The following is a 25106-nucleotide window of genomic DNA, read 5'->3' on the forward strand; positions in this document are numbered from 1 at the left end:
TATCAAGTGTCTCTCTGAATCTTTTTTTTTTTTTAAAGATTTTATTTATTTGGGGCGCCTGGGTGACTCAGTCATTAAGCGTCTGCCTTCAGCTTGGGTCATGATCCCAGGGTCCTGGGATCGAGTCCTGCATCGGGCTCCCTGCTCAGCGGAGCTCCTACTTCTCCCTCTCCCACTCCCCCCTGCTTGTATTCCTTCTCTCGCTGTGTCTCTCTGTCAAATAAATAAATGCAATCTTTGAGAAAAAAAAGACTTTATTTATTTATTGAGACAGAGAGAGAGCACAAGCAGGGGGTAATGGCAGAGGGAGAGGGAGAAGCAGGCTCGCCACTGAGCAGGGAGCCAGACCTGGGGCTTGATCCCAGGACTCTGGGATCATGACCTGAGCTGAAGGCAGACTCCTAACTGACTGAGCCACCCAGGCAACCCAGGTCTCTCTGAATCTTTATTGGATTTTTGCTTTTGAAACATTTTATGGCCCTTTTATTAATTTTCTTTTTTTTCCTTTTATTAATTTTCAGGCTTTTCTTGATATCTCTATAATCCTTTAAAAAATAATTATATATATTATATATTATTGATGAACACTTGAGTTGTTTCCACTTTTTTTGGCTATTATGTATAATTCTGCCTTAAACATTCCACATACAAGTTTTTGTATGAACATACATTTTTACCTCCCTTGGGCATATACCTAGGAGTGTTATATCTGGGCTATATGGTAATTCTATGTTTAATTTTTTTTTTTTTTAAGATTTTATTTACTTATTTGACAGAGACACAGCGAGAGAGGGAACACAAGCAGGGAAAGTGGGAGAGGGAGAAGCAGGCTTCCCCCTGAGCAGGGAGCGCAATGTGGGACTCGATCCCAGGATCCTGGGATCATGACCTGAGCCGAAGGCAGACACTTAACCGACTGAGCCACCCAGGTGCCCTCTAAGTTTAATTTTTTGAGGAACTACCAGATCCTTTTCCAAAGTGGGTGTACCATTTTACATTTCCAGCAATGGTGTATGAGGGTTCCAATTTCACTATATCCTCATCAACACATGCTACTTTGTCTTTTTGAGAAGACCCCTCCTAGAGAGTATAAAGTGCTATCTCATTGTGGTTCTAATTTGCAATTCCCTGATAACTAATGATGTGGAGCATCTTTTTATGTGCTTATTGGCCATTTTTGGAAAAATGTCCAGATTCTTGCCCGTTTTCTTTTAAAGATTTTATTTATTTGAGAGAGGGCTGGCAGAGGAGCAGAGGGAGAAGGAGATAATCTCCAGCAGACTCCGTGCTGAGCACAGAGCCCAACACGGGGCTCGATCCCATGAACCTGAGATCATGACCTGGGCCAAAACCAAGAGTCAGATACTCAACCAACTGAGCCACCCAGGCGCCCTTTGCCCATGTTTTAATTGGGTTATTTATCTTATGATTGAGTTGTAGGAATTCTTTATATATTCTGGATACAACTCACTTATCAGATCTATGATTTGCAAATATTTTCTCCAATTCTGTAGGATGTCTATTTTCTTGATAGTATCCTTTGAAGCATAAATGTTTTTAATTTTGAGTAAGTCCAGTTTTTTGTTATTGTTGTCACTTGTGTTTCTAACAGTTTCATAATTTTAGCTCTTACATCTGGATCTATGACCCATTTTGAGTTCATTTTTATTTACATGAAGAGTTGGGGATCCAGTTGTAGGTATCTGTGGTCTCAGCACCATTTGTTGAAAATTTGTTTTTTTCTCCCATTAAATTGTCTTTGGCACCCTTATCAAATCTCAATTGACCATATATGTGAGGTTTATCTATGGATTCTCAATTCTATTGTATTGATCTGTATGTCTATCCTTATGCCAGTACCACAGTATCTTAATTACTATAGCTTATAGTAAGTTTTGAAGTCAGGAAGTATGACTTGCCCAGTTTTGTTCTCTTTCTCAGGATTATTTGGCTACTCTGAGACCCTTGATTTCTATATGAATTTTAGCATCAGTTTGTCAGTTTCCACCAAAAAAAAATAAAATAAAATAATCCAGCTGGGATTTTGATAAGGATTAAGTTGAATCTGTATTTGGGGAGTATTGCCTTCTTTTTTTTTTTTTTTTTTTTTTAGGCTCCACGCTGGGCTTAAACTCCCGAACCTGAGATCAAGACCTGAGCTGAGATCAAGTATCAGAAGCTTCACTGACTAAGCTACCCAGGCACCCCAGGCCCAGTACTGCCATCTTAACAGTATTAATTTGTGCCATCCATGGAATTCTATTTTGATCTGTAGGAAAGAATAACAAAAAGCACTGTAATGAAAGAAGTTCTTGCTTGTCCTCCCTCCACAAAAAGCCTTTTGGGAGAATCCCACAAGTGGATGGACAAAAGAAACCTCAGAACCATCAATCCCAGTCTCCCAACTCAGGGAGTTACATACACTGAGTCTTGGCGAATCAACAACCAGGGTTTCCAGAGGCTGACAGTGGGCCTGTCCCCTACTGATGGGGACACAGATTTTGTTCCTTCTGACCTGTAAAGTATCCCAGGTGGTCAGAGACAGAGCAGGGGGTGCATGTTTGTGTCCTAAGTAGATGAACCTGTTGTTTTTGTATCCTTTAAGCCTTTAACTTCCCTGGGCATGAGAAGATTGCTTTTTTGTTGTTGCCATTTTGTTTTATGGCTGTTAGTTTCTTTTGCTGGTCTGTTTTGGAGGAATTTTTTATCAGCCAAAACAGTTTTTGAGTTAGCAAGATAAAATTTGCAGGTTTAGCTTAGAGGCCATGCTTCTTCAGAGTGTGGAAATTATAGGCTCCTAAAGAGACCTAATATGTGATGATTCCACTGGAAATCAGTTTGTAAACATAATTACAATATCAGTTAATGGTTCATTTTTATGTTCCTTCAATTCTTACCCCCCTAAAGTCTACTTGTATGTAGTTGCACCCACATGTAATAGATCAGAGTGAAGAATATATACTGGTGGGGGGGCGCCTGGGTGGCCCAGTCGATAAGCGTCTGCCTTCGGCTCAGGTCATGATCCCGGAGTCCTGGGATCGAGCCCCGCATCGGGCTCCCTGTTTGGCGGGAAGCCTGCTTCTCCCTCTCCCACTCCCCCTGCTTGTGTTCCCTCTCTCGCTCTTTCAAATAAATAAATAAAATATTAAAAAAAAAAAAAAAGAATATATACTGGTGGGGTCTGTCCTTCCCATGCCCTTGACGGTTTTGTCTTTCTGATTCTTAAGACTCAGTCTTTTGAATGTTACCTTTGGGAAAAGTTGGCCCCTTCTGTACTCAGGAGGCTTGGCTCTATCTGTTAAGAGCCTCTCTTTTTTATCGTCAGAAAACTAAAAGTGGATAAAGGATGCCTTTTGCTGATGGAAACATGGTTTTTGTTCTTGATCCCTGATGGCATGATTTCTTTTTTTTTTTTAATTTTATTTATTTATTTGACACAGAGAGAGTGAGAGAGAGAGCATAAGCAGGGGGAGTGGCAGGCAGGCAGAGGGAGAGGCAGGCTCTGTGCTGAGCAAGGAGCCCGATGTGGGACTCGATCCCAGGACCCCGGGACCATGACCCGAGCCGAAGGCAGACGCTCAACGACTGAGCCCCCCAGGCGCCCGTGATGGCATGATTTCTGACTCTGGAAATGATCTTCCTCTCTTCTTATAACAAAACATGGATCTTTTAGTGTACTCTCTATCTGAAAGTCAAAGGGTAACGGCAGTCCCTGGAGGAAAGCACAGGCTCCGGCTGTTTGGGGAGTGATGTTGAAGCCAGATCTAGTGACAGCGCTCAGTTCTCCCTGGGGAAATCTCTAGGTAAGGGAAGAACGACAGAACTAGCTCATTAGAACTGCCCAGTGTTCATTCGTAGAAATCCTAGGCAATTTTCAATCTTAAAAATAAGTCAGTCAAGGGGCGCCTGGGTGGCTCAGTCAGTTAAGCGTCTGCCTTTGGCTCAGGTCACGATCCCAGGGTCCCGGGATCGAGCCCCCACATCGGGCTCCCTGCTGCGGGGAAAGCCTGCTTCTCCCTCCCCCACTCCCGCTGCTTGTGTTCCCTCTCTCGCTCTGTCTCTGTCAAATAAAGAAATAAAATCTTAAAAAAAAAAAAGTCAAAAAAATAACGTGCATCTTTATCCCAGTATTTGCTAGCTATTTCATATTAGGTAAGGTTTTTAATATCCCCAAAACTTCATTTTCCCATCCAGAAAGTGAAGTAATGGAGGTAATGATACCTAAACCATGGGGTTTTGTATCTGTAAAGTCTGTAATGCAGGGCTTGGCACACCAACTGTTAATGAGATGAAGTCTATAAAGTATAAGGAAACAAAACCTAAATATAAAAAAGCTTAAATGTAGGAGATAAAACAACAGTGCCCACAAGCTATTACCACCTAGTGAAACAGACTTTACACTCAGAGTTAAGAGTATCTTTTGACAATAATATTAATACTAATCTAGTGAGTATTTACTATGTTCTGGGCACTGTCCTACATTAATTCTTACTGAATCTTCACAAAAAATCATGTAAGTACTTACTACATTTTGGAGTTGAAGCAAACTAAGCCTTAACGGCACAGCCCTGGTTTTAACCTAGGCTGTGAGACTCCACACCTCTGCTTTAACCACATGCACACGATGGGAAGAGAGGGAGTGCTAGAGAAGTAAAACGGAAAGAAAAGGGGCTTTCAAGTGGGATATCAGGCTTAGGAAATCATGGAAGGTCTCATGGGATGGTGTCACATATAGGGATACATCAGTGATTGAACCAGTTGGCTAGAGCAGATGTTTTTTTAGGTGAACCGCAGACATCTCAGAGTTAGGGTGTTAGATGAGGGTGTGTCTACGCTTGATCCAATGACAGAAAGAAAGCACTGAAAGGTTTTGGAGCAGGGAGGGGACAGGATCCAAGTGATACTTTAGAAACAATAATCTGGCAATAGTGTGCAGATTGGGTTGAAAAAATGTGCAAATGCATTTCAGTGGAAGAAATAGCAGGGCTTGGTGACTGACTGGAAAGGAAAAATCGGTGTGGGGGTGGGGGGATTGGTTCATGAAGGTCAGTGCCCAGAGAGACCCCTCAGGCAATTTTGACACCAAAATAGTTTCGTCAAATTTGGAAACCTTGAGAATAAGCTATGAATGACTCCCTGACTCTGATTGCTGTAAACTTCCTGTACTTCCCAAAATGCAGTCTCTTCCAGGCCTCAGTCCCTTCTGGTTGTCTCATCCCTTTGCTTATACTCCCCATTTCTCCCCAACAGCGCCCTGTCAGAAAGCCCTTTTCCTTTCTAAACAAAATCCCCTCCTTCTGGAACTTTTCAAGGAGTCCTCCCTCCCGTTTGCCTGCCTCCCGAAACCTGAAAACCTGACCCTTCCCCACGGAAGTAGCTTTCTTGAGAGCACAGGGCAGGACAGCTCTTCCCCACCCACTCGGGGGCCAGGCTCAGTGGACCAGTTTGACAGGCGAAAATGTGCATTTCCCCCATGTTTTGGCTAGTGTTTTTTTGAAACATTTAATCTTTTTCTTATATAAATGCTCCTTGTATAGTAAAGACCCTGTCCCTTTGCTTGTCATGAATATTTTTCTGTTTTTTATTTGACTTTATTTATGATGGTTTTGAGGTATGGAAGGTGTTCTGGTTTTACTTTCAGAAACATTTTCAGGATTAATTAACTCAGGGAATACACAAGTACATTTTCCTTGTAAAAACTTAAAATAATTTGAATAAACTAGTCCCTTTTTACCTCTGTACCCAACCCTAGTCCTTTTTCTCTCCTACTGAAACCACTCAGGTTATAAACTGTTTCTGTGGAATTATATATACTTAGTTTTTTGTATGATTTCTTTTGTTTTTCTGCTCAGAGGCCTTCCTCATTCTTAGGTCATATAAATATTCACCTATATTTTCTTTATATCTAACTCTTGAGGCCAATTGGGTAAAAGTATCCCCTGCATTTCAAAAGTTCATGTTAGGCCACTTCACATTTACAAAAGACCTGCATTAGTACTTGTTCTCACTAACTGAAAGAAATCCAAAGGGGATTTTCACTTCTACAGAAAAAGGGGAAAAACAGCAATAGGGTTGAACATTTGTCTTGCAGTGAGTCCTTATGGAAGCAGCACGCACCCCCTGAGCAGTGAGCATAGTGCCGTCCAGCTCCCACCCTGGAAACTACACCCAGCCTCTCAGCGTCAAGCCACCATAGCTTTGAACTGTGTCTATGAGCATTTGTGCTTTATCTTGATTTATTTTGTCTATCTGTTAGCAAGATGTGCGCTAAGGTATCAGAAAAACCTAAGAAATGATTTTATAGGTGTAGAAACACTCAAAAATTTTTCCATAATAAATTAATGATAATTACTTCTTGGCTTTTTTGCCATTTCAGCTTACAAAAGTTTTCTTTCTTTCTTTTTTTTTTTTTCCCTAAAGATTTTATTTATTTATTTGGCAGAGAGAGAGAGCACAAGCAGGAGGAGTGGTAGGCAGAAGGAGAAGCAGACCCCCTGCTGAGCAAGGAGTCCAGTATGGGACTCAATCCCAAGACCCTGGATCATGACCTGAGCTGAAGGCAGATGCCTAACGGACTGAGCCACCCAGGCATCCCTCAGCTTACAAAAGTTTTTATAGGAACACTACTTTTGGATAGTGGGGGAAACCTGTATATTATAGTAAGCAGTGTGAGATAATTAACCATTTTTCTTCACTGGTTTGGAATTTAGCATATATAAAAGTCGGTATATGCTGGGGTCATAGCTAAGTTTTTTGGTATATCAATCTACCTATTTTTATGCTAGTACTAGACTAATTGTAGCTTGGAATATACTTTAGTGTACTTCCCACCACTACCACCTACATGTTCTACATTACCTTTTTTTTCCATCCTTGAGGTTCTTGAAGGGCGTTCCTAATAGCATCCTCCTTTACCAAACCTTTTCTCCTCCTCTCTAAAGTAAAAATCAGGGGCGCCTGGGTGGCTCCGTCAGTTAAGCATCTGCCTTTAGCTCAGATCATGATCTCAGGGTCCTGGGATCAAGCCCCATGTCGGGCTCCCTGCTGAGCAGGGAGTCTGCTTGTCCCTCTCCCTCTAACCCTCCCCTCTGCTCATGCTCTCTCTCTCTCAAATAAATAAGAACCTAAAAAAAAAAAAAGTGGTCAGATTAAAAAATAAAGTAAAAATCAGTTTTCTCTCTTGAATTCCTTGATTTTTATAAAGTTCCATTATTTTTCTAGCTACTCGGTTCAAAACCACCACCAGCTGTTTATAAGCCATCAGCTCTCCCCACAATGATTAACTTTTCTGTATCTTTCTCCCTCCCCTGAAACCTGTAATTCTCAGGCAGAGAAATAAAACCCCAAAGGAGGACAAGAAACTTCCTCCTCCTGGCCTTTTCTGTAGTTTCTCTTTAATTTCACTTGGACTATACTCCTGGCCTCTCTTTGCCTTTTTTCCCTATTGAAATTTTTGTTGGGGTGCCTGGGTGGCTCAGACAGCTGAGCATCTGCCTTAGGCTCAGGTCATGATCCTGGGGTCCTGGGATCAAGCCCCACATCGGGCTCCCTGGTGAGTAGGAGCCTGTTTCTCCCTCTCCCTCTGACTGCTGCTTCCCCTGCTTGTACACTCTCTCTCTCTGTCAGAAAGAAATTTTTGTTATACTACTGGAGTATCATTTACTCTGATATTACCAAGGGAAAAAAACTAAGTGATAAGGTTTAAACATAAGTAAAGTACAACAGCAATGGGATATCAAAGTCCATAAAGAAGAGCCCAGCCGTAAAGCCTTAAATGTTGTCTTAGAAACTAGTAATATGGATGTACATGTGGGTGTCTTCATCAGTTTTTTTATTCTTTTTTTTTTTTTAAATGTTTTATTTATTCATGAGAGTCAGAGAGAGAGAGAGAGGCAGCGGCAGAGGGAGAAGCAGGCTCCCCGCTGAGCAGGGAGCCCGATGCGGGACTCAATCCCAGGACCCTGGGATTGTGACCTGAGCCGAAGGCAGAGGCTTAACCATCTGAGCCACCCAGGCGCCCCAGTTTTTTTATTCTTAAACTTCATTTTGAGGGGCTCCTGGGTGGCTCAGTCAGTTAAGCGTCTGCCTTCAGCTCACCGTCCTGGGATCGAGCCCCGAGTCAGGCCTCCCTCTGCCTCTCCCCCTGCTTGTGCTCTCTCTATGTCAAATAAATAAATAAAATCTTAAAAAAAAAAAAAACAATTTCATTTTGAAATAATTTTAGCTTGTAGAACTTACAAAAATAGTACAGTAAGTTCCCCTGTATTCAATGATAATATCTTAATAACATCTAACATAGCTGTAGTACATGATCAAAACCAGGAAATGGACATTGGCGCAGTAACATTAACTGCTATTTACCTGGATAACATACATTCTAGAATTACCCTGAGAGTTCACTTGGCCATGCATGGAACAGTCATGGAACCAGCAACTTTTCAGCTTTCTTATTTACATTTGGGCTCAGTGATATATATTAAAAGAAATGAGAGGCTGAGCAAAGAAACAAAGGGTAGTAGGCTTTCTTGTCAAAGCCAGCTCTGCAGAATGTCCTTTGTTCCTCCTCTGATAGACATTTCCGTGTTCCCCATATAGCCAACCAGAAGTTTCATGGAAGAGCAGATTACTCATCCTGTTTGGTATGTTCTGTCTCCAGTTCTACCCTGTTTCCAGGGGAGGAGCCAGGAGTCAAGTTAGGCAGGTGAGGGACTCCATAGCCTCTGCTGTTGTTACAAGTCAAAAGCAAACCCTGTAGCCCTCCCCTGTGGCTTTGGACTGAGACAAAGGAAAATAATGTGACAGGAACAAATTGACAGGGACCACATCTGCCAGCAGTTACTAATATAGCACAGAATGTCAGGTTCTCTTGGTCAAACAAAGTTGGTGCTGCCACGGACGTTGTTTCCCATGGATAGTTTGGTCTTGACCCTTGCTTGAGGCACCATTGGAAGTGTATGCTTATCATAGAGTGTCATCAATATAAAGGACAGTGCTGTTTTCAGGTTCCTTGGCAAAAAAAAAAAAAAAAGAACAAATGCAAGTTGTTGAAGACATCAAGGGATTTTTGTTTGTTTTTTGAGCAGTCTTTTGTGGCAGGGAATGGTGTATTACAGTGGTGTGACAAATTAAGGTCTGGCTTTTTAGGGGACTTAGTATCTGAAATGTGATTATATCCAAGTGGAGTATAATCTTTACAAGTTGTTACCATCTGATAATGACTAGAATTCTTCCCCATCACAACAAAGACATGGATATACCCTGCCTTAAGATTACCGTAAACAAATTCACTTATAACTTTCAAATTGGGGCTGGGCGCCTGAGTGGCTCAGGCTTGAAATTGACTCTTGATTTAGGTTCAGGTCATGATCTCGGGTCTTGGGATCAAGCCCCCCAGGGAAGGCTCTGTGCTCAGCACGGAGTCTGCTTGAGATTCCCTCTCCCTCTTACCCTGTACCCCCCTCTCGTGTGCATGCATGCACTCTCAAAATAAATAAATTATTTTTTAAGAAACAACTCTCAAATTGGGGCTTTATTTTTTTTTTAAGATTTTATTATTTGAGAGAGAGAAAGAGAGCACCAGTGGAGGGGAGGGGCAGAGGGAGAGGGAGAAACAGACTCCCCACTGAGCAGGGACCCCGACAAGGGGCTTGATCCCCGGACCCCAGGATTATGACCTGAGTTGAAGGGAGACGCTTAACCAACTGAGCCACCCAGGCCCCCATCAAATTAGGGCTTTAAATGTTAATGGTATAGAAGATTTATTTCATTTGTAAGATAACTCATTCGGCATTTTTGAAACAGTAAATTCCTACAGAGCTTTTTAAATTGTTTAATTTCCTGGGGCGCGTGGGTGACTCGGTTAAGCATCTGCCTTTGGCTCAGGTCATGATCCCGAAGGGTCCTGGGATCGAGCCACACATCAGGCTCCCTGCTCAGTGGGAAGCCTGCTTCTCCCTCTCCCACTTCCCCTGCTTGTGTTCCCTCTCTCGCTGTGTCTCTCTCTGTCAAATAAATAAATAAAATATTTTTTAAAATAAATAAATAAATAAAAATAAACTTTAATTTACAAAAACAAAAACACCTTCATTTTCACCATTTTCTCTTTTTCTTTCTTTTTTCACCAACTGCTTGAAATTGCTAAAATTCACCTATATAAAAAGGCATTCTTTCTGTGTTCTTATATGAAGGCACCTCACAGACTTTTTTTTTTTTTAAGATTTTATTTATTTGACAGCACAAGCAGAGGGGGCAGCAGGCAGAGAGAGGGAGAAGCAGACTCCCCACTGAGCAGGGAGCCCGATGCAGGACTTGATCCCAGGACCCTGGGATCATGACCTGAACTGAAGGCAGACGTTTCACCGACTGAGCCACCCAGGTGCCCCGACATCTCACAGACTCTTGGACGTGGTACCTTTTTCTAGTTAAAAGTGTACACTCACATGACCAGCAAGCAGATATACTCATTTGTTTTTAAAAGCTACCAAATCTCCAAAAATAGTATGAAAATATAAAGAGACTCTGTTATTTATTTGGAATAATACCCATTTTAAAAAGATTCCTTCATCACATGTCAGCTATACTTCAGTAATAAAATTTTTTAAGATTTTATTTATTTATTTATTTGAGGGAGAGTGCGTGCCTGCAGGCAGAGGGAGAGAGAATCTCAAGTAGACTCCACATGGAGCCCAACGTGGGTCTTGATCTCTCAACCCCAAGATCACGACCAGAGCCACAACCTAGATTCAGACGCTCAACCAACTCAGCCACCCAGGCGCCCCTCAATAATAAAAAAAAAAAAAAAATTAAGATTTTATTTATTTGAGAGAGAGAGAGCACATGAGCAGGGGGAGGGACAGAAGGAAAAGCAGACTCCCTGCTGAGCAGGGAGCCTGATGTGGGGCTCGATCCCAGGACTCAGGGATCGTGACCTGAGCCGAAGGCAGACGTTTAACCGACTGAGCCACCCAGGCACCCCTGATTATTTTTTAAATATACTAAAAATAAGAACCAAGTCCTAGACAAGTAAGAACTGTACAATAACTCTAGGATACCTGTTAATAAGTTTGATGAGGAGATAACTTGAGCCTTACAAAGTAGAATAAAAATAAAATACTGATTAAGAAATTAGGGCACCTGGGTGGCTCAGTCGTTAAGCGGCTGCCTTCAGCTCAGGTCATGATCCCAGAGTCCTGGGATCGAGTCCCACATCGGGCTCCCTGCTCAGTGGGAAGCCTGCTTCTCCTTCTCCCACCTCCCCCTGCTTGTGTTCCTGCTCTCGCTGTCTCTGTCTCTGTCAAATAAATAAATAAAATCTTAAAAAAAAAAAAAAAAAATTAGTCCCCTTTTTGCCTTAATTCAAACATAATTCTAAAATGAAAAACTTTCCTAAGAAAATGTACCCTATAAAAAACTGTTATTGGAGAAAAACAAAACTGATAGTATCCTTATACAGAGTGCCACAAACCTAATAATCTGTAAACAGTTTCTCTATCATTTGTCCTTCCTAGCCCTATTACCCAAAAGAAAAAGAAAATCTTTTCTAAGTACTTTTTTACACTAGAAAGTTACTGATTGATGTGACTAAATTCCAGGAACTCATAGCCAAAGATTTCCCTGCTTTTACTGTCAACTCAGTGAGAGGAAACACCTCTGCCCTCAAGAAGCCCATAATCAGGCCGCCTGCTGATTGAGTCAGTTAGGCTTCCAACTCTTGATTTCAGCCCTCATGATCTCAGGGTCCTGGGATTGAGCCCCGCGTCAGGCTCTCTGCTCAGAGGGGAGCCTGCTTCTCCCTCTCCCTCTCCCTTTGTGCTCTCCCTCTGTCTCTCTCTCAAATAAATAAATAAAATCTTTAAATAAAAAAGATTTTGAGTGCATAAAACCAAAGTCAAACATTAATTAATACAACAAAGTTTTTGGTGACTTTTCCCTTATTGAAAGTTATGAGAAAGTTTAAGATAATATGTGCTTTTATTAGAGAATGTGAAGTAGCTCATAAGAAGTTACTTCTAGGGCGCCTGGGTGGCTCAGGTGGTTAAGCGACTGCCTTCGGCTCAGGTCATGATCCTGGAGTCCCGCATCGGGCTCCCTGCTCGGCAGGGAGTCTGCTTCTCCCTCTCACCTTCCTCCCTCTCACCTTCCTCCCTCTCATGCTCTCTGTCTCTCATTCTCTCTCAAAAAAAAAAAAAAAGTTACTTCTAGGGGCGCCTGGGTGGCTCAGTCGTTAAGCCTCTGCCTTCGGCTCAGGTCATGATCCCAGGGTCCTGGGATCGAGCCCCACATCAGGCTCCCTGCTCGGTGGGAAGCCTGCTTCTCCCTCTCCCATTCCGCCTGCTTGTGTTCCCTCTCTCACTGTGTCTCTCTCTGTCAAATAAATAAAATCTTTAAAAAAAAAAAAAAAAAGGAAGTTACTTCTATAAGGTTTTTTTTTGCTTTGTCTAATCCTGAGTGATTATGATCTTGTTATGACTGGGTGTATTTTAGGGAAATTTGCTTGGGTGGCATTGCTGTGCAGTTAGTACATCTGGGGTAGTTGTTAACCAGCCTCTGCCCATGATAATTTCTTTGTCTTTGTTACTGCCCTTTCCCTCCGTCATGGTTACATCCGTAAGGGTCCTGTAAGCTAAAGAAAAGTTTCTTCCCACCTCCTTTTATCAGCTTGTCTGGTGTGGCCTTGTGATCATAGCAAAAAGCAATTTAACTCTTTTGATTTTGCTGGCTGCTCTTGTGAGAGACTTCAAATGAGTGTCCAGTGTCCAAGCTGACCGGAGAGCATAGAGGTGTATGAGGGCATTAGTATCTTCCCTGTGTCTAGGTGAGAATAGGGAATAGGGAGGAGCATACAGCAGAAAGGGTGGCCAGAGAGATGTTGGAACCACAAGGTAAAGAACATAAAATGCTAAGCTAAGAAGTTAGGACTTTTCTCAGTGAAAATCTTTTGATGGGGCACCTGGGTGGTGCAGTCGGTTAAGCATCCAACTCTTGCTTTCCGCTCAGGTCATGATCTCAGAGTGGTGAGATCGAGCCCCACATCGGGCGCTGTGCTCAGCGCAGAGTCTGCTTGAGATTCTTTGTCAGCCCCTCCCACTCGTGTGTGTGCTTTCTCTCCCCTAAATAAATAAATCTTAAAAAAAAAAAAGAAAGAAAATCTTTTGAAAGTTTCTGAAGGGGAAGTAATGATATCATCCAGATTGTGTTTTAGGAGTGTTGCTCTAGTCACAGATTATATTATAGATTATATTATATAATCTGTATTAGATTATAAAGGCTAGATGAGTGGTACCTCAACTTTATTGCACATAAGAATTGCTTTTTAAAATGAGCATTCCCAAGGCGCTTGGCTGGCTCAGTCAGAAGAGCATGTGGCTCTTGATCCCATAACCCAGATGAATCCCTGAAACTTAATGGTAAGCATCTTAACTAGATATTTTTAGGCAGATTGTTTAGTGTTGAAATATTTTCATGTTAGAGATAAAAATTTAGGTATCAGAGCACAGTCATTTAATAATAAAACCAACAGGCCTGATACAAATAATTGAATAAAAAATCAATGGCAGAAGAGACAAATCTCCACTGCAAAATTCCAAATAATTCACATTCTTCCCTCATGGAGATGGAGCATAACTCCCCACCTGTTTGGGCTGTACAGTTACTTGCTTCCAAGAGTACAATATGGAAAGAAGGGGAAAAGAACATATTTCCAGTGGGGAAACATGTGACAAGCACCACCTCAGCTAGGTGATCAAGGTCAGCATCAACAGTGATAAAGCAGGTTGATGATACATAGCCTTGACATGATGGGATGAAAATGGCACTTCATCTCAATGGTCTTCCTCCTAAAAACTCACAACCCAGCCTAATCATGAGAAAAACATCAGACAAACCCCGATTGTCAGACACCCAGAAAATACTTGACTAGTACTGCTCAACACTGTCAAGGTCATCCAAAAAAACGAGGAAAATCTGAGAAACTCTCACAGCCCAGAGGAGCTTCAGGAGACATGATAACTAAATGTAAATGTGGGATCCTGGGACAGAAAAAGGACATTAAATTAAAACTGAACTGAAATCTGAACAAACTGCAGACTTTAGTTAGTGATAATGTATCAGTATTGGTTCATTAGTTGCGACAAATATAAGATGTCTATAATAGGGGTAACTAGTGTGAGGTATATGAGAACTCTACTATTATAACTATTCTGTAAATCTAAAAATTTACTTTTCAGATAACACTAGAACAGAATAACAATTGATAAACCAGTTCCCTTCCTGGTAAATTGTTAGAAATTGAAATAATATAGCTCTTCCATCCCTAGATTAGTAACCAGGATCTGAGTTAATATCATTAGAGAATTATCTCAGTATCACTGAGAATTATCCAGCTTGTGTATGAATTGTTTTGAAGGACATGAATAAATAAGTTCTTTGGTTTTATGTAGAAGAAATCTACAAAATTATCAGAATAATGCCCAAATATAAGGTCACCCTGAATATAAAGCAACCTCTTAACATTCCAATGAAAAAATATTTTTTTTTTTTAAAGATTTTATTTATTTATTTGAGACAGAGAGCATGAGAGGGAGGAGGGTCAGAGGGAGAAGCAGACTCCCTGCCGAGCAGGGAGCCCGATGCGGGACTCGATCCCGGGACTCCAGGATCATGACCTGAGCCGAAGGCAGTCGCTTAACCAACTGAGCCACCCAGGCGCCCCCGAAAAAATATTTTTAAAAAGGGATATGGGTGGAATAGACAATGTGTATTTTACCTACATATTTAAGACCATAAATTTATAAAATAATACATAAATTTAGAAATATTGTCCCCCTCCACTTGTCTGTCACTTTCTATGAAACAATATTGCCCAGATTTTTTACATGTCACTTTGATGTCAATACCTGGCACATAGTAGGTTGTCAATAAGCACTTACTGAATGAATGATAGTTTGAGATCAGGTACATGGAGAGACCTGGATCAGTCTGTGAGGACCTTTTGAAGGTCTTTGACCAGAAAAGTAACACCGCAAAGTTGAAGTGGTATTTAGCCTCTTCTCAGGGGAGATGGAGATGGCACAACCTGTCTGTTTAGGGGCGGCCAGGATGTAGCCAGGATTGGCATGGATGCACAGAAGGAGCCCCAGCTTCAGAGTCAGGCAAATCTGGATTCTGTAGACTGGGTGGTCCCAAGAGTCTCTCCGAGGAGGTGCCACCGAAGCCAGGATCTGGGAGTGTGAAGAGTAAGGGCAGGAGCACTCGGGCAGCATCATGCACAGAGACACTAGCGCGCTGAAGAAAGAGAAAGGCGGCCATTATGGCTGGAGCCTAGTGACTGGGCACCTTGCAAACTATGCTAAGGACTTGAGTTTTGTTTTCAAGTGCAAAGGAAAACCCGGGATTAGCATCCTAATTCACAGTTTTTATAAAACTACCTTCTGTGAGGAGAATGGATTGAAAGAGGAAGCAAGAATGGAAGCAAGGAGAGGCACTTGGGTAGCTCAGTTGGGTAAGCGTCCGACTCTTGATTTCGGCTCAGGTCATGATCTCAGGGTTGTGAGATCAAGCCTCGTGTCGGACTCCTCACTGAGCGTAGTGAGGGATTCTGTCCCTCTGCGCCTACCCCCTGCTCGCCCTCTCTGTTTCTAAAAAAAGACTGGAAGCGAGGAAAACCATCAGGATCCTAGGTAGGAGATGATAATGGATTCAAAACAACAACACTTTGCTTCTAAGTTTCTGAGCACCTTACATGAGCCAACTCATTTCAGTGTGCTGTTCCTTTAGCACCCTCTTTCATTCTCAAAAGTACTAGTTTGGATGATAAATTACAGGAAACTATGAATCAGCCAATTAACATTTTCATGGGAGCAGTCTTCCTACCCATCAATTTCAAACCATTCTATGAAAGCCACTAACCAGGACAACTCTATAAGATTCAAGCAGGAAAAACTGGAATCTGTCTCCGAACATCCTGAGCCTCTTCCTTTTTGTTCCCTTTCTGTTCTGGCCTGGTTCTCAGTTACATGTGAGCATTTTTGTTTCTTTCCCAGTATCTTTTTTTCCTTTCACTCCTCCCTTGTGTGTGCCTCTCTGTCTTCGTGTGTTCCATGTTTCTTTCCTCTTTCCTCTCTTTACCTTCCCCGTTCCTCCTCTCTACTCTGTCTTTTCCTCTCCACCAATCTCCCTTTGGTCTCTCCTCTCAACTGGCCAGTGAGGTCCTGCTGATTGGGTTTTGGAATATAGGTGAAGTTCACAGTGGGGTAAGGTCTGGAGCTGATGACCAAGAAAGAATTCTTGAGACATCTTTGATGCAGAAAGGTCGTTTGCTTTTAAATCACGGGGACAGGACCTGTGGGCAGAAAGAGCTGCTGCACCGGGGTTGTGAGGGGTGGCTGATTATATACTATGAGGTTGGGGGAGGTAAGGAAAAAGGGAGGTTTCAAAAGAACTTTCATATGCTAAAGACCTGCAAGATACCGGAGGCCTTGCCATTGTCAAGTTAAGTTTGTTTACCCCTCTAGTAAGGCATTAAAATTAACATAGTTGGGAACTTCCTGGAGGAGCATTACACTCTGTCCGCTTCAATTATCTGTCAATGGGCTATAGGTTATAAGGGCATTTAATTGTATCTACATTTCCTTCTAGAAGCTAGGCCATTGATAGAAATGCTTTGTTCTTGTAAATTGCTAAGACATTTGTAAACTGAGGGAGACTCAGGTCTTGCAGGATTGTGATCTCTACAAGTTAACTATTTGTTTTTCCTTTCTTTAGCTTTAGGGCAGCCAGGAGTGCCTGAGGAATGTCACATACATCCTATGGGGGGGGGGGGGTGTCAGCTTCTGCTTTGTCCTCAGCTTGCCTTCTGTTCCCTCATCACTGCCATGTACAGTGGATCTGTTCTGTTTATAAAAATGGAGGTTGTACTCATGCCAAAATGCTTCTAGATGATTGTCACTAAGTATTTTAAATTCTTTTATCCCAGTGCCTGCAGTCACATCTCAAGGAAATTTACCTCGTACCCCAACATCTGACTGGTTTCTTCCAGTCCCCAAGCCTTCACTTCCCACTCCACCACCACCTCCCTGCCGGCCTTCTCTACCTCAGGTCTGTCCCCAGCCCCCGCACTGGCCCAAAATCATACCAGGTCACAGCTATTTAAAACATAAGAGGACTTATGTAACCTTCTGTGTGGAGCCAAGTGACTCTCATTCTTCCATGTGTATCTTAGTTTACTTCCTTTTTTACCTTTCCTAAGGCTCGACACTCTACAAACTATTGATTTTTTTTTCTGGAGCTTATTGTTTTCAGGCTGAAGCTTATTTTTAACATGCTCTTACTTTTACATATGAGAGTGTGCTGGCTTGTCAGCCTCGTTCCAAATAAGAAGCTACCAGAACAGCTCTCCCAGCAGAGGCTTCCCATAGTAAAGGAGTGTTCTTTGTGCTCACCGTGGGTATAAATCACCCGGGAGCTTTTAAATGAGAAAAGACCTGGCTGACCCAGAAGGTGGTATTTATAAATAGTCCTTCAGCCCCCCTCCTTAAAGCTTGTACCTAATCCTCTCCTCTCTCAAGATTGGAAGTGACTTGACCTTTGAGTCTTAAAACTCAGGCTCTTTTTCTCTGAAAAAAATCTAGTTGACAAAAAGCTGCTAAAACAAAAATGTTTTCAGCCAGATGATGATCAGCCATTAAAGCTTCCCTTTCATTTCCAACATTTTTAGCGAAATATGCTTCCTCTTTTGAGGACCATCTTTTCTTGTGGTTATTTTAAGATACCTACCTTAGAGGCGCCTGGGTGGCTCAGTCGTTAAGCACCTGCCTTGGGCTCAGGTCATGATCCCAGAGCCCTGGGATCGAATCCCATATCAGGCTCCCTGTGCTCAATTGGGAGCCGCTTCTCCCTCTCCTGCTCCCCCTGCTTGTGCATGTGTTTGCTCTCTCGCGCTCTCTCTGTCAAATAAATAAAATCTTTAAAAATAAAAAAAAAAAAGATACCTACCTTAATAATTTTTATTTCTTTTTGCTGTTGTGCTGTCATGGATTTGTATTTTTATGATTTATAAAGCTGTTCCCAAATGGCTGCATCTTTGCCATGAATTAAGAGTGTTCCTTTTCACCCCTAACTTAGAGAACTTGGAGGGGCTCTAAGTAGACTCCATCCCAACATCATTTAATGGAGCTCTGTTTGTATTTCTCTAATTTTGTGGCATTTATTGAGAGTAAAATTTTACAGGTTTTGTTAGAATTATACAATGAAGCCCACGATAGAGACACTGATAGGTTTCCAGATTAAGGTACATGCTGGAAATGCCTAATTGTTGAACTGGCCAAAATATTTTTTTAAGTATAATTCCCAAAAAAGATAAGTCCTTAATCTGATTATAAAGAGAGGAGGCGCTTGTGTTAGGGAGATAAGCCATGTATTTTTAGCACCTTCTCTCCCTTGCTATAAAATCGAGGAATCTTAAATTCACTATCCACTAATTATCGGAGAGCACACTCTCATTTAAGACTTTTTTCTTTCTATCCTCTAATAGATTGACAAATTCTGGTGCCAGGCTTTTCTTTGCTGACCTGGGCCAGCAGTAGTAATGCTTTTTTTGGAAACTGCTAGATCCGATCTAGCTGTTGCTTTATGAAGGGAGCCCCTTTTCCGAGGCTTTTCTTGCAGTCGTTTTGCTAGAATGCCCCATTTGTATGTGAGCCTAAAACTTTAAGAGTAATTTTAGTTTTGTTGTTTAAGAAAATCTGGTGTCCAGTGTGGTTATATTGGCACCTAAGAGACTATTTGTAGAGAAAGAATGAAAAGTATGTACAGAGCAAGTTAAATGAGTACTGTGTCTTCTGAAAACCATGCACTTAAATGTCGAAGGCAATTCTGTTTAGGTCTGAGCTCAGAGTGGACTTGCCGGAGCAGTAGTATCTTCTGTTTCATTTCTCCAATTGGGGAAGCTTTATCTTCATATATGGAGCCCCCAGAATAGCTAAGCGTATTTGTAGTAATTGGAATTTTAATAGATGACCTGAGGGTACCTGGCTGACTCCGTTGGTAGAGCATGCAACTCTTGATTTTGGGTAGTGAGTTCAAGCCCCACGTTGGGCATAGAGCTTACTTAAAAAAAAAGGGGGGGGGCGCCTGGGTGGCTCAGTCGTTAAGCGTCTGCCTTCGGCTCAGGTCATGATCCCAGGGTCCTGGGATCGAGCCCCGCATCGAGCTCCCTGCTCAGCGGAAGCCTGCTTCTCCCTCTCCCACTCCCCCTGCTTGTGTTCCCTCTCTCGCTGTGTCTCTCTCTGTCAAATAAATAAATAAAATCTTTTAAAAAAAAATGTGATCTAAGCAAGTATGTATATATACTTTTGACTTGCTTTTTAATTTAGTTTAAAAAAAGTGGAATTTCAAAATATGAAGCAGAGAAGAGAAACCCACAAAGGTATATAAGAGCAGCAGTATTTGGGGATATAATGAGCACACTAGGAGACTGTTAAGATTGCACACAAGTTCCCCCTGCTTGTGTTCCCTTTCTCGCTGTGTCTCTCTCTGTCAAATAAATAAATAAAATCTTTCAAAAAAAAAGGGGGGGGGGGCGCCTGAGTGGCTCAGTCGTTAAGTGTCTGCCTTCGGCTCAGGTCATCATCCCAGGGTCCTGGGATCGAGCCCCACATCAGGCTCCCTGCTCTGCAGGAAACCTGCTTCTCCCTCTTCTACTCCCCCTGCTTGTGTTCCCTTTCTCGCTGTGTCCCTCTCTGTCAAATAAATAAATAAAATCTTTCAAAAAAAAAAGATTGCACACAAGGAGAGGAGAGAAACACAACCAACACAACTTCAAAGAAGTGGTAGGTTCGTGGCGGGGGGGGTGGTGGCTGGTGTACAGTGCACAAGCAGGTTGAGAGCACAGGAAGCTAGGGTAACCCTTGGTTATCTTCCCTGACTTTTCCTTAGTAGCCGCAAAACCGAGAAAGAATCTCTCCGGAGGGCTAACTGTACCATTAAAGGCATAGTGATGCTAATCAACCACGCTCTGGGTTCAACGCTGCAAGCTACCCAAACAATGGGAAAGCTTGCAGGCTCCCTGGGGTTTCAGAACTGACTGCAGCAATGGCCGCACAGCAGGAAACACATCTTGAAGACCTGTGGACTTTTCCTCCAGTCCTGGTACCCAGGCATCCAAGCCTAGGTCTTGTGCTTGCCCCCAGCTGCACCCGGCTCCGGAGAGAAGGATTTGGATCTTCTAGTTAGAGTAATGCCCGGCAGGCACTGTCTCCCACAGGGGCAACAGGGTGCTGTTGGGAAGAGGGTTTGGTTGCTAGACAGCAAAAAGAAAAAAAAAAAAAAAAGACCTGCAAACTGTATCAACTATTTATCTGAAGGTCCGTCTCTTTGTAAATATTAACCATCTTTCTCAGACTTAGCCTCCATGTATGGATAGTATTAATTTTTCTTTAATTATTTGTCCATTGTTTAAAAAAACCCTCAGGACTGTCTTTTTAAATTCAGTGTTTATATTTGTCAAAGTTGTGTGTGTACATTGCTCAGAGTCATAGTTCAACCTGGTTTTGAATGATGAGCCGTGTTCTGTATCCTCCCATTCATATTTTCTATTCCCCAGAGAAAACTATTTTCAATTTCTAACTGATTTATTTGCTATTTGTCTTCGTATTTCTGAATTGCACACTGTGGCTATTCTGTTTTAGGCATTGTTTATCGACTTCCCACTATGGAAAATGAGTTTTGTTCTTTCTCAACACTTGCTGCCTGACCACACATACATGCTCTTCTTCCCCTATCCTCCCAGGATAATGGTATTGGATCCATAGTCCGTGTTTTTATTATTATGACTATGTCAGCCCTGTTTGCAATGGTGCCATGTAGTAAGTATACTGTGACTACTTTTTTCTTCCAACACCACCTTTGATTTTTCCCAGATGTTAATTATTGTCTTGGTTTTTTATTCATTTACTTAGATTTTCTGTGCTTCTCACTAATGAACCCCCAAATGTACCCAAACTATAAATCTTTCCCATTTAAACACATCAGATATTCTATGAATTTCATCTTCTTAAAACCTCTCCCTAAGCATTCTGACCAGCTCTTGTCTGGGTCCTTGGCCGGTTGCCTTCCAGACCTGCTGAAGAGCTTTTACCCTGGGGTCTCCTTCACCTGTCTCTTGTTTTAGATCCATTGCTTCCTGGATCCAATGTCGTCTTCTTCCTTAGTCTTCCCTATCATTTTGAAGTAGCATATTATCATTAGTTTCTCGAGCAAGTAAATCTTTTTTTAGTTTTAGGAATTTCCCTGAGAATTTTAAAGGCACTGCTTCATTTTTTTCTATCCTCCAGAGTCCCTGTTGAAGTGTGATTCATTCTGATTTTTTTTTTCCCCACTCTGATTCTGACCTTTATGTGACAACTTGTTTTCCCTTTGGAAGCTTTGCTTTAACCTTGACGTTCTGCAAGTTCATAATGATGTGACTTAAGTACTTGCTAGATCCTTTCAGTCTGGGACAATTTTCTTGAATTAATTCATTGATGACTTCCTCTCCTTGGTTTTTCGGTTCTATCTTGAATTTCTGTTAGATTTTGGATCTCTTAGACTGATACCCAGTTTTTGTATCTTCACTCTCCTGTTTTCTATCCTTGTGGCTTTTTATTCTTCTTTCTGAAAGTGTTCCTCAACTTTGTCTTCCAAACCTTGCATTGAGTTGTTTGGTTCTGCTATCAAAATGTGTATTTTTCGGGGCACCTGGGTAGCTCAGTCATTAAGTGTCTGCCTTTGGCTCAGGTCATGATCCCAGGGTCCTGGGATCGAGCCCCGCATCGGCCTCCCTGCTCAGCAGGAAGCCTGCTTCTCCCTTTCCCACTTCCCCTGCTTGTGTTCCCTCTCTCGCTGTGTCTCTCTCTGTCAAATAAATAAATAAAATCTTTTTTAAAAAAATGCATCTTTTTCTAGCATTCTTTTTTGTTCTCTGAATGTTGTTTTTTTCTTTGCTATTGGTAATTCATTTATTGTATGATGAGCAATACAGAAACTAGAAAATATAACTACTTAAGTTGGCATTTTTATGGCAAAAAGAGATTATCAATTGACTAGCCTCAAAATTTGTAAACTTGAGCCAGAGAAAATCACCTAAAATATACAAAATTCAATTGTATATAATTCTTAGTGTCTGTAAGGGTTATGTTATCTCTGGCTGTTTTGTTTTTAATACTTCTTTTTTAAAAGTTTGTATCTTCCGGGGTGCCTGGGTGGCTCAGTCGGTTAAGCATCTACCTTCAGCTCAGGTCATGATCTCAGGGTCCTGGGATCGAGCCCCACCTTGGGCTCCTTGCTCAGCGGGGAGCCTGCTTCTCCCTCTGCCTGCCGCTCCCCCTGCTTGTGCTCCCTCGCCTCTCCCTCAAGTAAATAAATAAAATCTTAAAAAATAAAAAAAAGTTTGTAATTTCCTTTGTAGTCTCTTTTTTCTTCTAAGTTGCTTTTTTCTCTTTGTTTTGGTCTGTCTTTCATAGTAAATGCCCTCCTCGGTTTCTGGTGATCCTTGGCTAGTTTCTGATATTTAAGAGCAGGCCATTAAACAGGTACTTGAGATCTCTGGACTTGTGAGTAAAACTTATGGGATGTGATCCTCACTGTGGGGGTGGTCTGCATGAGTCACTCCTTGGGATACCTCTTTTATCTGTTTCTTTAGCTCTTTTATCTTGGCTACTCTGATTGTGTTGGAAATTTTTTATTTATTTATTTATTTTAAGATTTTATTTATTTATTTGAGAGAGAGAGAATGAGAGAGAAAGAACACATGAGAGGGGATAGGGTCAGAGGACGAAGCAGACTCCCTGCCGAGCAGGGAGCCCGATGCGGGACTCGATCCAGGGACTCCAGGATCATGACCTGAGCCGAAGGCAGTCGCTCAACCAACTGAGCCACCCAGGCGCCCTGTGTTGGAAATTTTTTAATTTTGCACTATTCATTTTCTCTTTCTTTCTTACAATTTTTAGATGTGTAGCCTTTGGTTCTCATGTTGTAGATAAAAATATCCCATACCCTGGGGGGGTGCCTGGCTGGTTCAGTCGGTTAAGAGTCGGCCTTGGGCTCAGGTCATAATCCCAGGATCCTGGGAAGGAGGAGCCCTGCGTTGGGCTCCCTGCTCAGCGGGGAGCCTGCTTCTGCTTGTCCCTCTGCCTCTGCCTGCCACTCCCCCTGCTTGTGCTCTGTCAAATAAATAAATAAAATCTTTAAAAAAAAATCTCTGCTGGGTCTCTGCTAAGATCTTCCTTTGGATGTCATTTCAACCCTCTTAAACCATCTTATTTGCACTTGGCAGATAGGCCAACTTGCTAAAAAGTAAACAGGAGTTGGTAGCAAATCTGAGCGCTAGAACACACCTAGAATACAAAGTGAGAGTCGCCTTCAGTGCATTATTTTCCTTAATATATTTGATCAGAAATTGGATGAACCTCCGGGATGCTGAAACAGGGAAGATACTGTGGCAAGGAACAGAAGACCTGTCAGTCCCTGGAGTGGAGCATGAAGGTACTCCCCAACCCTTTGTCTGCATAGGGCTCTGATGTTTCTGGAGCTGGGCCTAAGCATCAGGGAGCTAAATTAATGCAGACCCTAATGGGCAAACCCCTGAGGGCACAGCATGTGTTGTTGAGATTCCTAGTTCCTTTCCTACCTTTTTTTTCTCTCACTTCCCAAAACTCATTTTGTGCTGAAATTTTAGCATTAGAACATACCTAAAGATATAAACTAAGCTCTCAACATTTTTTTCCAAAAGAAAATTTGCATTTTTATCTCCCTGAATAAAAGAAAAACTAAGGGGTTAAAACCAACAGAACAGAGTAGAGAGGGTGCCCATTCAACCTTTTTCCTGATGAGAGCAGCTAGGGAAGGCCCTTAGATGCACTACCTCTGATGTTTCTTAAATATCTTTCAGGGAGGTGCCTGGGTGTCTCAGTTGGTTAAGTGTCTGCCTTTGGCTCCGGTCATGATCTCAGGGTCCTGGGATCGAGCCTCGCACCTCCGCATCCCTGCATCAAGCTCTCTGCTCAGCGGGAAGTCTACTTCACCCTCTCCCACTCCCTCTGTGCTCTCCCTCTCTCTCTCTCTGTCTCTCTCAAATATATAAAATTTTTTTTTAAAAAATAAGGATCTTTCAGTCAGATGCACTTGACCAGTTGGGGACCTCTGCCTTTAATTAAAAAGTGTAATTCTGTTACCAAGGCATTCTCTGAAATTTAACATAGATAATGTGTTCTTTAAATCAGCTCTAAGAAGCTCCCAGAAACTTGAAGCATCATAGTATGTGATTTTCATTGAGAATGGCTTCAATATTTCTTTTTCTTTACCAGCCCGTGTTCCCAAGAAAATCCTCAAGTGCAAGGCAGTGTCTCGAGAATTGAACTTCTCTTCAGCAGAGCAAATGGAAAAATTCCGCCTGGAACAGAAAGTTTACTTCAAAGGGCAATGCCTAGAAGGTATTCTGTGGCCTACTGCTGGAAGCCACAGTTAGAGTGACAGGGAAAAAAGGCAGGACCCACTGAACTAAAAGCACTGCTTTGGTAACGTTCACTTTGCAACTAAGATTGTGATGGGATCCCTACACCCTGAGAGACTGGGGGCCCCGGGAAAAACAAACAAAAACGAAGCTGCCAATGACAAGGGCCTTCGAGCCCAACAAAAGGGTTTCTGACCCTGGTGGGCCTGGGCTGGCGCCTGCTTTATCACTGACAAATTGTAACGTGGTCACGAGGAAGCTGCCGATGAGGGCCTGGTACGGTGCTCTCTGTCTCCTGCGGATCGGACTGGCAAGGCCGCTCTGCATTGAGTTTCCACCGTGAACTGTAAGAGGGCACATATGCGTCTCACAGCTGAAATTCCAAGTGAAAGGCCTATTCTGTTCTTCTGTTTATCATGTACACATAGCCTACTTCTGAGAAAACATTGCTTATACTATATCCGCCCACTGGTCCTCATCCTTTAGACCCTAGAGCACAGGGAGTAAGCCTCTGGTGTAGTCCAGAGGACAGCCCGAGGGGCCTTCTGTGACCCTTCCCATGCCTCTGACCCGGGAGGTTTCTGATGGCTTCATGTGTGGTTCTTGGGGTAAGAAGAGGCTC

The 25106-nt window shown here is 42.3% G+C and overlaps 1 protein-coding gene across 3 annotated transcripts in view; it reads left to right on the forward strand.

Moving 5' to 3' along the window:
• PDE6D (phosphodiesterase 6D) overlaps positions 1–25106 on the forward strand; it is a 51860-nt gene that overhangs the window by 23801 nt on the left and 2953 nt on the right. For all 3 annotated transcript variants that reach the window (XM_081813399.1, XM_006734251.3, XM_031029171.2), the window contains exons 2-3: positions 23429–23517; positions 24339–24464. In XM_081813399.1, the coding sequence (XP_081669525.1) occupies positions 23429–23517; positions 24339–24464 (215 nt within the window). The remainder of the gene's footprint in view (positions 1–23428; positions 23518–24338; positions 24465–25106) is intronic.

The sequence above is a fragment of the Leptonychotes weddellii genome, chromosome 3, assembly GCF_054177405.1.
Source record: "Leptonychotes weddellii isolate Sample4059 chromosome 3, ASM5417740v2, whole genome shotgun sequence".
Taxonomy (NCBI): domain Eukaryota; kingdom Metazoa; phylum Chordata; class Mammalia; order Carnivora; family Phocidae; genus Leptonychotes; species Leptonychotes weddellii.